The sequence below is a fragment of the Gossypium hirsutum genome, chromosome A11 (assembly GCF_007990345.1).
Source record: "Gossypium hirsutum isolate 1008001.06 chromosome A11, Gossypium_hirsutum_v2.1, whole genome shotgun sequence".
Classification (NCBI taxonomy): Eukaryota; Viridiplantae; Streptophyta; class Magnoliopsida; order Malvales; family Malvaceae; genus Gossypium; species Gossypium hirsutum.
This window is the reverse complement of record NC_053434.1, coordinates 8108785-8123036: the sequence shown is the minus strand read 5'-3', so window position 1 is coordinate 8123036 and position 14252 is coordinate 8108785. Positions and strand designations below refer to the sequence as shown.

General features: G+C 29.6%; 2 protein-coding genes across 3 annotated transcripts; one reads left to right on the top strand and one right to left on the bottom strand.

Annotated features, from left to right (window-relative positions):
- The first annotated feature begins 1486 nt into the window (after positions 1-1486).
- Positions 1487-3098, top strand: LOC107957298 (uncharacterized). Its single transcript, XM_016892801.2, has 5 exons — positions 1487-1820; positions 1906-1943; positions 2043-2275; positions 2541-2670; positions 2752-3098. Exons 1-5 carry the CDS (start codon positions 1667-1669, stop codon positions 2875-2877), a joined length of 681 nt encoding a protein of 226 aa, XP_016748290.1. The 5' UTR covers positions 1487-1666; the 3' UTR covers positions 2878-3098.
- A 158-nt stretch (positions 3099-3256) lies between these two features.
- LOC107957296 (cytochrome P450 704C1) lies at positions 3257-5650 on the bottom strand. Of its 2 annotated transcripts, none has more exons than XM_016892799.2 (6): positions 5171-5650; positions 4733-4948; positions 4367-4660; positions 3957-4277; positions 3678-3881; positions 3257-3586 (listed from the first exon to the last, which is right to left on the bottom strand). In XM_016892799.2, the coding sequence occupies exons 1-6, from the start codon at positions 5465-5467 to the stop codon at positions 3398-3400; spliced, it is 1521 nt and encodes a 506-aa protein (XP_016748288.1). In that variant the 5' UTR covers positions 5468-5650; the 3' UTR covers positions 3257-3397. The 2 variants fall into 2 exon arrangements, with proteins under 2 accessions (XP_016748288.1, XP_016748289.1); XM_016892800.2 differs by having other exon boundaries at positions 3960-4277; positions 5171-5637.
- Between the last annotated feature and the right edge of the window lie 8602 nt (positions 5651-14252).

Below are 14252 nucleotides of genomic sequence, written 5' to 3'. Positions count from 1 at the left end.
CAATAATGGATGAGAGAAATATAAACAAGTAACAAAACATGTAATACATTAATCCAATAAAATATTCAACAATATGAATACTAATAAAATTAACAAGAAAGATAAAATATTTTGTGCAATTTATTTAATTACTATAGCATTATGTATTAAGTTGTTTCCTATCTAACGTTACATATGCTATTTGTAATCATTAATTGGTTCTTAATTATTTATAATCGTTACATATAAATAAATAATAAATAATGTATAATTTAAATTATTTATAATAAATACGGTTTATTTTAGTTAAATATTTAGAAGGTGAAAATGTAAGAAAAATCATTTCTTCTAAATAAAAAAATTAAATTATTTAAAAAATTAATAAAATAATATATACATATATTTTAAAAAATAAAATAAACATCTTAAAATTGAATTACTAATTTTTTTTGGTGAATAAAAAAGAATTACAAAAAACCTAGAAAGCAATAATTGAGATTCATCATATAACCCTAAGCCTTTCTCTCTATCAAATGCCAACTTAGTAATTTGATTAGCTTCTATATTATATTTTCTAGGGACATAATCAATGGATCAGAATGCATTTTTCCGCAAGAGATAAGTAACGCGCCTTATTAAAGTAGAATTTGATCTCTTCAAAAAAGCTTCCTTAACATCTCCAATGACTTCCATATTATCAGTTTTAATAGATAATTTGTCATGAAAATTTCCTTGTGCCAATGTCATTCAGCTTCATAAACAGAATAGTTTTCCACTCTGCGATTAAAACCAAGGATCCAATCATAAAATAATTAAATTATGTATAAGTGTGGTTAGAAAATCATAAGATGATTAAATTATTGCAATTCTTGCTATTAGAGTTGATTGCTTCAATTTCCTTCAAATCAATGAGACACATTAATTACAATAATTGCTCAAATATACCACATATATGTAATTACAAATAATTTTACTTAGAATAAACATCCACAACATTTATATTATATTTAAATATTTGATTGAGTTAATATCATGTATTAATACATGCCAACTTAATCGAAAAATAATTAAAAATTTATTAAAAAATACTTTAAAAATACGACAAATATTAATTTTAAAAGGGATAAATCTCAAAGGGATAAATTTCAAAGGTATACATAAATTTTGATTTAATGCGTAATTATATACATAAACTTTAATTTGATGCAATTATACATATGAAACTTTAATTATAGTTCAAATGTATATTTGAAACATTAATTTTGATTTAACTACATATATTTTAGAAAATAAATATTTTAATTTATTTTTTATTTTTATATTGAATAAATATAATAATTTATACATATAAAATAAAAACATAAAATAATGCAACATCAATAATTATGTTAATTGTACAAAATAAAAATTTATATTTACAATTACTCATTAAACTATAGTTAATATAAAATTTTAATATTTATGGATTAAAAAAAACATCACACCAAATAAAACTTGGACTTATAACTGGATCTTGATTTAATTAAGAACTTTATAATCCCCTCCGTTTATGAATCTCTTATCTCTGTGTATTTTCCTTTTAAGGGTTTTAGACTTAAGAGTGGCTAGAGTTCTTCTATTTTAGGGATTTGCAAGGGATTATCAGATCACTTAAAAAAAGGAGAGAGGAAAATACAAGCAAACAAACATGGGAGGCAAAGGAAGGAGAAGGAGAGAGAAGAATTATAGAGCTGCTCATGGTCGTCCGGCCAGACTCCCTCCGCCTCCTGATCCCTCCCAAGTCGAGGCTTTACCTTCTAAACTCCGCAAAATCATGTCCTTCACCACAGATTCTCCTCACGGTTCCTTTCATCTCTCTCTTTTTCTCGTTAGTTTGTTTCCTTTCCTTCCACCTTTTTAACGGATTCATCTCCTTTCTTTTTCTAGGTGAGCATAAAGCAGAAGAAGGGAATGCTGAGAAAAAAGTGAGTCATTTATCATTCAAACTGACTAATTATGTGCGGTTTTAACTTTTAAGCTTAAGTCGGTTGATTCAAATCCAAGTACTATAATTTGTGATGCAGAAAAACCGAGCGGTGAATGAAATTAAGTTGAAAGCTAATGAGGTCAAAGATGGAGGCAATGATAAGCATTTGAAGATATCTCAAGATTCAGATAGCGGCGAAGGTACGATGCGGAATAGCAAAGGTGGGAAGAAAAATAAGAAAAGAAAGAGGAATCAAGTAACTGATCTCCGGTTTGAAGCAACGGCTGATAAGTTAGCTAGCAGTTCTAAACGGCGGGAGCGCAAGAAAAAGTAACTTCTCCCTGTCCTTTCCTCACGTAATTGGCAATAGAAACTACAATAGAATTTTAGCTTGGACTTCACTATAGTAACTGCAATAGATTATATGGTAGAGAATACTTTATAACTGTGAGTGAACATAGTAGAGATTTAGTATTATACCACATTGTAAATGATATATAATCTGCTGAATTGTGTACTTGTTTTTTTTTTTTCTTGTTTCTGTTTCTTGCATGCTAGATTATTCATAATTTACAAGATTTTGGTTCTTTTGTAGGTATTTTGAAGCAAAGAAGAAAAAACATAAGAGTGCTAGAACAGAAGAGAATCTAGAGTTTCCTGGAAGAGAGCACGTAAAATTTGGAGATGTGGTTGAAGCTCCACCAAAGTTGGTTACAGTACCCAAGGTAATTTTTATCATTTGATGTTACATTAAATGTTATACTAGTGGTTTGCCTCATTCAAACAAGGAATTTCTTCTTTTGCAGGGATCAACGGCCTTACTTGATGCTTCAAAGGAGAGGCTTAGGTTACAGGCTATTGAGGCTTATAGGAATCGCAAAGGATGGAGCTCAAGACCAGGGGGGCCTCAACTACCTCCAGTGACTGCATGAAATTTCATTCAACACTGTTTCTACTTCAAGTGTATGCATCCGTTGACATTGTCCATTTGTTTAAGCTGGCTTAACTATAAGCTGTCCACTTCTATGAGTGATCATCCTGTTGTTGATTCTGAGCTCAATTTTGTTAAAGATAATATGTCTTTGATTTTGTTGAATTGTAGCAACATATATTACCCAAAATTAATTCACAACATGCATATGGCAGTTCTCTCTCTTTTCTTTTTAAATTTTATATATGACCCTGCTAGAAACCAGGGGAAGGAGAACTGAATTACTTTTTGTTAGATCTTTGCATTAAGATCATCAGGATTTTGAATCCATTGGAATATTCTGCTAGGAATTGGAAGCAAAAAGTTAGAACTATGAAGTGTGTTGTCTAAACGACTTGGTTTTGCTTATTTATTAGTTGCCTGAACCCGTTTTATAGGACAAGAGATGATTCAGGTTTCACGTGGTATATAGATGTTTAAAGTTTACAATGAACCGAGACAGCGAACAGATGAAACCAGGTTTAAGTTTGACATCGGTGAAATGCACGAACATGAAGACCCCCTTCTATATGGAGATTGATCATCGTCCTGTATGTCACTGTTCTGTTCTCATCACTCAATTTGAATACAAAGTAGCTGAGAAGAACAGCTGAGAAGATCTTCATCTGCCTATAAGCAAACTCTTTACCCAGACAAATCCGAGGTCCTGCCTGTTAATCAAATGAAAACCGAGGTCAATGGTTTTGAGATCAAAGCATAGAGCGATTCCTGCAAGTGCTGAAAATGCATATTCTTTCATACCTGGAAAGCTGTAAACTTGAAAGGGTTTTCTAGCTGGAACATGCCATTCTTGTCAAGCCATCTCTCAGGTCTGAACTCCTCCGCATTGTCACCCCAAATGAACCTCATTCTACCCATTGCATAAGGCTGATAAGCAATCATATCCCCTTTCCTTGCACTGAAACCATCCGGTAGAGTATCATCAGCCAAACATACCTTTGCATCCTGCAATCAAGATGGTCAGCAAATTGATTTTCCAAGTAGAATATTCAAGCTTAATGGCAAATGGAATTTCATTACCACAGGAACGGCTGGGTAGAGCCTTAAAGTTTCAGTTATAGCTGCATGAAGATAGTACATTTTTCCTAAAGCTTCTTCGCTCAGGCCAGCGGCGAATTCAGCAACATCTTTAACCTCCATCGATTTAGTTGCTTCCTTCACTTCTGCAGCAACCTTTTCTTGAACATCAGGATGTTTGCACAGCATGTATATAAACCACGACAGAGAGGCTGCTGTTGTGTCTTTGCCAGCAATTATGAAGTTAAGAATTATATCTCGCAAGTATTTGGGGTCAGTGTCAGTCACTTCGAGGAATCTAGTTAAAATGTCTTCCTTTTTTATCTGCAGAATCCCATAGAAATACAGATCAGTTCAGAATTCTACTTCAACTCTTCATATAAAAAGCTCAAGTAGCTCTATTTTTTACTTACTACAGCCGAATCGTCCTTGGATTCGCGTAGTTGCTCAATCTTGTTATGGATCAGCTTATACACAAGATTATCAACCACTTTTATATTTCTCTTTAATGCAGCTTCCGATCCGATGTTAAAATATCTCTTGATCTTCCAGAAGGGATCAACATATCGATAAAGAGTTAAAGCACTTGAATCATCGAAAGCAGCTGCGAACTCCTTGCCTTCTTCATTGGATCCACACATGCTATCTAGTTCAACCCCAAATGCAACTTTGAATATTGAATCCAAAGTCGATTTCATAAACAAGTCCTGCAGAACTTTGTGTTATTTAACAGTTTTGATTTTATATATCACCTAAACATTTCCATTAGGTGAACTTACTTGCATATCCATTGTCTCATTGGAATTAGCTGCCTCCGACACTATATTGGCAAGTCGTGCCACATTTTTCCGAAAGACAACACTGCTGAAATCTCTTAACACCTTTGTTGAGAATTCATGGCTTGATACCTTCCTCTGTTGACGCCATTTATCCCCATCCACTGTGAAAATCCCCTCACCAAGTAAATCCCTTAGCAAGTTGTGATTATATTCACCCTGCACACAAATTGAAAAGCCAGCAACAAGTTCATTATCAAAAAGCCCTTTCATTATACTAATTACCGATGAAAGTGAAACCCTAACTGACATTATTATCTGGGTGTTTCTAAAATCTATCTAATTAGAAATTAAGCTACTTTTTTCTCTTAGCCAACCACAGGAAGAGTTCAAAAATGTCAGTCCAAAAAATAAGTTGATTTTTTTGAGGTAGGAAAGTACCTTGCCATAATTGTGGAAGTTGGTTTTGAGTATATACTCAACGTTGGCAGGATCCGAGGTATAAATCTCATTCCTGAAAGGAGAAAGCAGCCTGTAGGTCCGATACTTGGCTGCAAGATCAGTCATATAATGATGCAATCTTTTGAAGTTGAGGAGCTGGTTAACAAACGTGCCGGCAACGGGGTGGTACTTAATCTTTCTCTGTTTTTGCCTCAATTTTGCAGACAAGAACTTGAAGGAGATTAGGGAGATGAGCAGAAGCAAAGCTGTGAAGGTAAATGAGTTGGAGAAATCCATGGAGACGGATTCCTTTCCGGCACCCAACAAGACTAAGTTTAGCCTCCTTCTATCAAATTCTTGAAGGCATTTATTTATGTTATGAAGAGCCAAAATGTTTGTTTTTGTCGCATCGCAACTATAGTAACAGATAGAGCCTCAGTGCCGACCTCATTTATTTATGTTAGGAAGATCTAGCACGTCAACTTTTTTAGTTGGGTTTTTTTAGGAATCTTATCGTTTAAAAAATTATGAAAATATCTAATTTTTAGATTAATTGTGGAAATAAACTGAAAATGTTTAAATTTAGATAAATTTGAGAGGAAATTTTTTTAGGGATATATTAGGTACTTTAAATAAGAATTTTATATAATTTTTTAAATTTATTATTTTTTAAAAAAATGAAAAGAGTTTATTTTTATTATTCTTATATCTTTTAAGGGCCATTTAAATTTAATTTTTAGAAATGACAAACTTAACATGTAACTAGACTAAAAATTTAATTAGTTGTCGCCAAACAATTTTTTTGGCCAATTTAAAAAGGATAATTACTTCAGTTCGATGCCACCAATTTATTAGCCAACACAAAAAAAAAAATTAGTGAGAGTTTTTAGGGTAGTGCCACCCAACTCTACTGTAAAAATTAAGTCATTGTCATAATTAATCTTAAAGTTGAGTTATTTTCATATTTTTTAAAATTTATAGCAATCAATGCTTAAAAAAGTATTTCTTTGCCAAACTCATTTATTTTCCAAATTTGAGATGCTAATCTAAACACATTTGTTTAAAATAAATGAAATTGACCATGTTATCCAATTATGGTGATGTCCAATTCAACATTATCTATGGACCACCTTGGAAGAAAGAACATAGGATTAGAAAATGTGGTTGAAGCTCCGCAAAAGTTGGTAATAGTAAGTTTTATCACTTGATGTTAAGTTAATATTACGTTTGGTTCGCTAAAATGTAATAAAGATGAAATGAAATGGTTGTTTTATAAGAATGTAATGAAATGAAATGAAATGAAAATAACAATAATTTAATTGGATGGAATGGGATGTATATTTTAATAATATTACAACGTTTGACTTATGGATGTTCCTTAGGAAATAGTGGAATGGTAGGGTAGTTTCATGTTAAAGTTAAGAAATTATTTTAGGTTGGTTTTTTTAACTAAAAAAAATTGAATAGATACAATAATAATATTAAGAAAAAGTTTAAATGAGTAATATACACTTTTAATTAATTTTTTTTATAATATAAAAAAATCTAACAATATCCAATTAACTAACCTATTATTTTACAAGTTTTTTTAAAAAAAAAAAACCTAAAAACATAACAACAATAAAATATCTGATTAATTATTTTTTTATTAAATTTAGTATCTTGGATTTATTGAAACAACTTGGCATTAGTTCACCCTATATATATATTTTACAAAACTGAAATATACGTAAACCAACAACTAACAAAATGGATTATGATTTAGGATAAGATGAAATGAAAAATAAATAAATTTAATATACAAAGTGTTAGATGCAATGGTAAGATATATTTTACTTTTAAGAGAAAAATATGGTTTAAACTTTAGAAACGATATTGTTAAAAGAGATAATCTCGAACTATGAATATAAATTATAAAACGGATATGTACCAAAAAACTAAAAAATCATAAAGTATACATTAATATAAAAATGATTTTATCTATCTTTATAAGGCATGGCAAGAATAATCTTAATTATAATAATAAAACACTTAAAATTTTATTTACTCCTACAAATAAATTTTATCTATATTTATTCACAATTATAGGTTATTAAAATTTTTAGTAATAATTGGATACCAATTTTTAACATATTTTTTTGCCACATCATAATTCAATGGTTAAAGTATGTTTAAGTCTTATATTTTTGGTAGAATTAGAATATTGTCTTTCTATTTTTACTTTAAAAAATTTAGTTTATTAAGTTTTTTTACTTAATTGAAGTTCATTACAATGTTTTTTTTTGTTATATGACTACTGATTGAGTATTTTTTTTAATTTCAAAATGCCATACTAATATATTTGAAAAAAAAAAGAGAGGTAAAATTAACAATTAGATCTGAATTTTAAATTTTGAATAATAGAGAAACTAAATTTCTAAAAATAAAAGTAAATGGATTAAATTCCAAACATGTGAAGAGTACAAAAACTTAAAGCATATTCCAAACCGTTTTAATTAATTCTTTCAATATTGTGTTCTAACAAAAATCCTTACAACTAGAATCCCAATATTTGACCCATTTGATCAAGAGTGTTTAACCTTATCTTTAAAGTTATGGGATCGATCCACTGACCATGTCTATGTAGTTATTTAAATGAGTGTGTATTTATTTTGTAAAAACAAATCCCCAAAACCGATTCCATTACTAATTTTGATCAACATTCATAATAAAACGTCTAAAGTTTTGGCATATAATAGTAAACAGTCTATCGGACGAAGTGTTATCCGTTCAAATGATTATTTTTAACGTATATGTGTAGGTGTATAGTAACCACCACATGATTAAGTGAGAATGTTAGTTCGGGATATTCTACTAATTAAGAGAAAAGATTGTGTTAAGCAAAATAGGTGATTATGATATGAGTTACTGCCAAAGGTATAGTATGTCTAATTTGTCTGGAATACTATGCTAGTTAGATTATAAGTAAAATGGTTAGAAATCAATTGGATAACCTAGTTTGAAAATTGTGAATGCTGGGTATTTATTTAAGTTTCTCTTGGAAACTATAGACCATTAAGAAGGCAAATTTTGAAACATGTGACACTTGTTAAGCTCCACTCAGTAGGTTGAGTCATATATATATGTGTGAGATGGGTTTTGAAAGATATTCTTCTTTTTCTTCTTCTTTAAATGTTGTTTTCTGATTTCTTTTTTTTATATATATCTCTTCCTTGCCAAACTGGAAGCTAAGATTCTAAGTTTAATCAAAGATTATTTCATCCCAGGGTAAGTATTTCATCTTTGTATGCTAATTTTTGAATAAGTTTGTATGTGATTTTTGAACAATAAGTTGTAAGTGCAATGTTTTGCATGAAGTTGTCAGCGATTGAGATGATAAGTAAATTGTATGTACAAGAGTTGTAGTAGTAAAATTATGTTTTTAAGCAATGGTTGCTGCTGGTTGGAAAAGGATATTTGGGTCTAGAGCTTAGAACCATAGTAGGTGAGAATCAGATGAGTCTCTACCCTAATTCTCTTGTGTAAACTTTTCAAGTAGAAGTATTTATATATAAAGGATGGTGATAGCTATAGTAATAGGTAAATGTATCATCATAGTAAAGATGAAGTAAGTGTTATGATGATATGTGTAAGGTTCTATTGAGAGAATACTAATTGATAAGAATACATACATAGTTGTGATATGAAAATAATGTCAGACAGGAATACGGTTACTTCTGGGTAAGTAAGTAATGAGAAATGTCTCATAATGAAACCTCTAGTAAGGCAGTTATAATACTAACCAGACTAACATATCACGGATTGAAAACGAGTGTAAGACCATGAGGTAAAGGCCCATGGCAGCTTGGTATGATTTGGAATCATTCATGGTGTAGCCTCTAGTAAGATGAGACTAGAAAGGCAGAACATGATACATAAATGTTTGTCAAACCATGTGGTTAAGACCCATGGTATGATGTCTGTAGATTTGTTCATGGTGTACCATACGATGATGTGTAAATTGAAATGGCAGATTATGATACATAAAACTCTGTATAAGACCATGAAGGAGAGACCCGTGACATTTTTTGTGAAGTCCACCAGGACAGTTAACACGAGATTCTATATGATGGATGCATGATGTATTCTGTTTGGCCTGTGTGGCGTGATCTGTCAAGAATGCTTGGTAAGATTTGAATGTTTGTCTTTATAAAAAGATATGAATAAATTATGTTAGTTCTGTAATAAGTATGGCTAAGATAATGTATAGAGATACTCAAGGTTAAGAGTTGAATAAAATCTGTAATTTTGTAATGACCCAAATTTTTAGGTTATCAAAAAAAGTGAATTTTCGGGTCTTTGATTCTAAAAATTAGATTCGTAAATATTTATTAGAAATATTTACGAAGTTAAGTGAGAGATTAATTAGATTTTAGTTAAATAAATCTAGTTTAATTAAGGTTAATTTAGTGAAAGGACTAAATTGAATAAAGTGTGAAGGTTTAAAACTATAGGAAAGCTAAGGGACTAAATTAGCAACTAGACCATAAGGTGACAAATGTGTGGTAAGTATAAATACCTATGTGTTATTTTAATTGGTACAAATGTATGTATAAATATGTATTTACTTATTATATAAGTAAATAATAATATAAAGTAAATTATATTATATTATATAATTATAATATATTAATAAATGGAAGAAATATTTATACATGGAAATTTAGAAAGTTATTGAATTTTTAGATGTTGATTAAGTTGAATAAATGGAAGAAATTAAGTGTATTTTGATGGAAATTTAAGTTAGAAGTGGTTAAATGATTAAATTGTAAAGAGAGATGTAAGTTTTGTTATAGTAGGGATTAAATTGTTTAAATTGTAGAATTGATGTTTATATTGAATATTAAGAGTTGAAACTTGTTTAAAGTAGGTATAAAATGAAAACTATAAGGTTATTTGAAGAAAAAGATGGTTATGGTGGAAGGACCTAATTGGAAATATAGTAAAAGTTATATGGAAATAAAAGAGTATGTTATTAAATAACATACATTGATAATTTTAAATGTTAAATTTTATATAGCCAACGTAGCACCAGAAACGCCATCAAAAAAGGGGAAGGAAAAAGTGAACGAGGATATCGAATAAACTCGAGAATTTTGGTTTGTATTTCTATGAACTATGTTTAATGTTTTAATACAATGTAATTTTTATTTTTATTTTTAATAATTAGAATGTATAATGAATGGTATGATGGAAACTGTTACTACTTCTGTATGGAAATGAAACGATTGGAATACCCTATTAACAGTGTCGGGCTAGTCGGATACAATTGGAATGCCATAGGATTGGAAGTGTTCAGGGATATTCCGACTGTGTGTCGATGAGATACTATATGTGTCGACTACTGTGACTGTTCCGGATTCGTTCCGAAGAGGTACTTTGTACTTGACTATGACTGTTACTGTTACTGTTACCCTACGGTGTATTCCGGTTTCGGCCAATGAAACACTGTATATTATCCCCGGTGTGTGGGTTGGATCCGCGTATCCGTTTAGGTCCGAGTTATGTTAATAGGGGTAAATGAAAGTACTGAAGACTGTCTGATATCGATTAAGTGACTGTGACTGATTTACGAATGTTTAAGTTATTGAATGGTATGAAATATAAATATTTATATATGAATTGCTTAACTACAAGAAAGCGATGTAAAATGAATGTAAGGGGTGAAGCTATTAAGATTATGAAAGTAAAGTTTAAGCTACAATGTGTATACATAGCTTATTATTGTTTAAGTATTAGTTTATAGAAATACCACTGAGTGCATACTCAGCGTATGGTTTGTTTCCGTGCACAGGTTAGGTACGAAAGAAAGTTAAGGACTTAGCATCCAAGTCAATCCCGAACTCAAAGTGGTGAAGTACTTTTCTTTTGGTAAAATGGCATGTACCTAGGCTGATAAGATTTTATTTTGTAAATGATAAGAATGAGCATGAAAGATGTTGAAACATTTAGTGTGAAATATGCATATTTTGGAAGTTAAACTTACATGAGTTTGACTAGTATGATAATGTAGTATAATTTTGGTATGAATTGTGGCACATAATTTTTAAGAGGTATTGAAGTGAATGAATGAATATTTGCTAAGTTTGAATGGCATAATGAATGATATTTGATTTAAGAACTATTAGTAAATGTTTGGGCATGAATTAGATGTAATGACCCGAATTTTACCGTTACCGAAAAAGTGTATTATGGGTCTCTGTTTCTGAAAAATGGATTCGTAAATATTTATTAAAAATATTTACGAAGTAAAATGAGTGGTTAATTAGAGTTTAATTAAGTGAATTTAATTTAATTAAGAGTAATTAAGTAAAAGGACCAAATTGAATAAAGTGTGAAAGTTGAATTATAGATTAAAAGAAAATAAAAAGGACTAAAAGGGAAATTATACAAAAAGTATAAATTGAGGCGGTTTATCGTGAAGAAAATCTAATATTTTTTTTATGTTTAGTATATTATTATATTATTATATTATTATATAATAAAGATACTTTATGTTTTAATTATATTATATTATATTATATTATATTATATATATAAACTAAAGAAGCAAATGAAAGGAAATAGAAACAGAATGAAACGAAACAGAGAGCAGGGGAGAAAAAGAAAGAAAGAAGGGGAGAAAAGGGAAAATTAAAGGTTTGAAGCTTTAAGCTTTAATAGGTAAGTCAATCAAGCCCTTTTTACTTAATTTTGATGTTTTAGAAGTTTTAGAACAAAGTTTTGATGAAATTAAGTTGATATTTTGATAGTTATTAGATTTCTAGATATTGTCCATGTTAAATAAAATGATGAATTAAGGGCTAAATTGATAGAAATTCAAGTTAAAAATGATACAAGGATTGAATTGTAAAGTGATTCATAAGTTTTATGCTTTAAGGACTAAATTGAAAGAATTTCGAAATTATGGTTTTATGATGAAAAATAGATAATTATGTCTAAGTTTGGTTAAAAATTGAGTAGAAATAAAGTATGAATTAAGATAGAAAAGTAAGTGAATTTAGTTAGAATTAAATTGAAATTAAAGTAAATCAACATTTTGTACTAAGACTATTTTGGACAGCAGCAGTAGTCTAAGTTTGAAAAATCACCAAAAATTTTAGAAATTGAATTAGAGGATGAATAAAATATGGAATTAAAGATTATTTATTCTAGTTTCTTATAGAAAAAATGATATAAGCAACTGAATTGTAAATTAGGAGATATAATGAATTTTGTGAGACAAGGTCAGAATGAATTCGGGTTCCCCTGTTCTGATTTTGTAAAATCACCAAAAATTAAAGAAAAATAATTAGAGGCTTAAAGTTATATATTTAGAATCCCTAATGAGTCTATTTTCAGGAGAAATAAACGGAAATGTTATCCGAGTTCTGTACTGTGAGATAATTAATTTTTAGTGAAGAAGGGATGAAACTGTCAGACAGCAGAATAGGGGTGAATTTAAAGAATAAACTGTATTTAATGGCTAAACCAAAAATTCTGAAAATTTTATTGTAAGAAGATTTGTGAGTCTAGTTTCAGGAAAAATTAGCGGATCTTAATTTAGAATTCTGTAACTCAAGATATGAATTAGTAATGTATTAATGATTATGAATTGTATTAATTTCGTAGTCAATGTGGTACCGGAAATCTTGGCTAAGAAAGGACAAGACAAAGTCAACAGGAGTTAGCTCGAAAATTACGGTTTGTATTTCTATAATCCGAACTTAGTTATTATTTGTTATATTTATATACATATGGCAATTGTTAGTGTTAGAATTATGATGTTTTACAATTGGAATGGATTGATTTTGGTATGCGATGAATTTATTGAATTTATATTGATTGAAATTATTTTGATTGAATTTATATTGATTGAATTATATAATATATATGACTTATGTAGAAATTTGAATATTGAATGAATGTTATATTGAAAAATATATTGATTGGAAATATGAGGAAATTGATATGAATATATGAGATTGTGATATTTGAATATTTGGTATTGAAAAGTAAATTGAATTGTATTGAATTATGAATTAATGTGCATAATTGAAATATATTTGTTGAATTGAATGAAATTGTATGAATTGTGAAAATGGGTGAATATATGTGATTATCAGAATGATATATTGATGAAAGAATTATTAAATTGAGAAAGTGAATGAAATACCCTATTAACTAGTCGGGCTGAGTCGGATATAATTGGCATGCTATAGGATCTGGAAGTGTACGGGATTTGCCGGCTTTATCGATCAGGCACTTTATGTGTCGTATTTCAGGCACCTCGTGTGTCGTATCAGGCACCTCGTGTGTCGTTTTAGGCACTTTATGTGTCGGATACTGATCAGGTACTATGTACCGTTTTAGGCACAATGTGCCGTACTGGTGTGTTTGGGTTGGAATCCGTGTATCCGTCAAAGTCCGGGTTTGTTAATAGGGGTAAATAAGTGAAAGATAAATCGAATAAATTTGATTGATCAAGCTATTGAAATGAAACGAGAAATTGAATTGAGAATTGAAAATTTATATGAAATTGAAAATATGAACCAAAGGTTCATGAAATGATTGGAGTTCGAATTGATGATATATGATGCCACTTGATGAATTGAAATATGATTTGAGATATATGAATCGTATGTATATACTGAAAGCTATCAGGGATAGTAAGTTGAGATGATATAAATGAAATTGACTGTTATTGAAATCAATTAAAATGGAATATGATTGATAAGTGTATAGTTGACTATAGTTTAATGATATTGAATTGTGAATAAATTAAGGAAAGCTATACCGAATAGTAAGTGAAAGAATGGAGTAAATAATAATGGATTTAGTTAAGAATTGAACAATTATGTTATTGTGTTTATTATATGATTTGTATAAAATTTATATGGTAAGTAGTTGAAATTTATCTATGAATAAATAATTGAATAATTGTAATTATTATTATGATCTTAAGTATTTGTTATATTATTAATTGTTCGGATTATAGAAATACCACTGAGTATACCATACTCAGCGTACGGTTTGTTTCCGTGCGCAGGTTAAGTAAAGATAG

Bases quoted from the DNA above. Each gene is read 5' to 3' on its own strand.
- LOC107957298 (XM_016892801.2), top strand. From the start codon at position 1,667: ATGGGAGGCAAAGGAAGGAGAAGGAGAGAGAAGAATTATAGAGCTGCT. The intron at 1,821-1,905 runs GTTCCTTTCATC...TTCTTTTTCTAG, and splicing joins CACCACAGATTCTCCTCACG to GTGAGCATAAAGCAGAAGAA. The intron at 2,276-2,540 runs GTAACTTCTCCC...GTTCTTTTGTAG, and splicing joins CGGCGGGAGCGCAAGAAAAA to GTATTTTGAAGCAAAGAAGA.
- LOC107957296 (XM_016892799.2), bottom strand. From the start codon at position 5,467: ATGGATTTCTCCAACTCATTTACCTTCACAGCTTTGCTTCTGCTCATC. The intron at 4,661-4,732 runs GTAAGTTCACCT...AAAGTTCTGCAG, and splicing joins ATGAGACAATGGATATGCAA to GACTTGTTTATGAAATCGAC. The intron at 4,278-4,366 runs GTAAGTAAAAAA...GGGATTCTGCAG, and splicing joins CCAAGGACGATTCGGCTGTA to ATAAAAAAGGAAGACATTTT.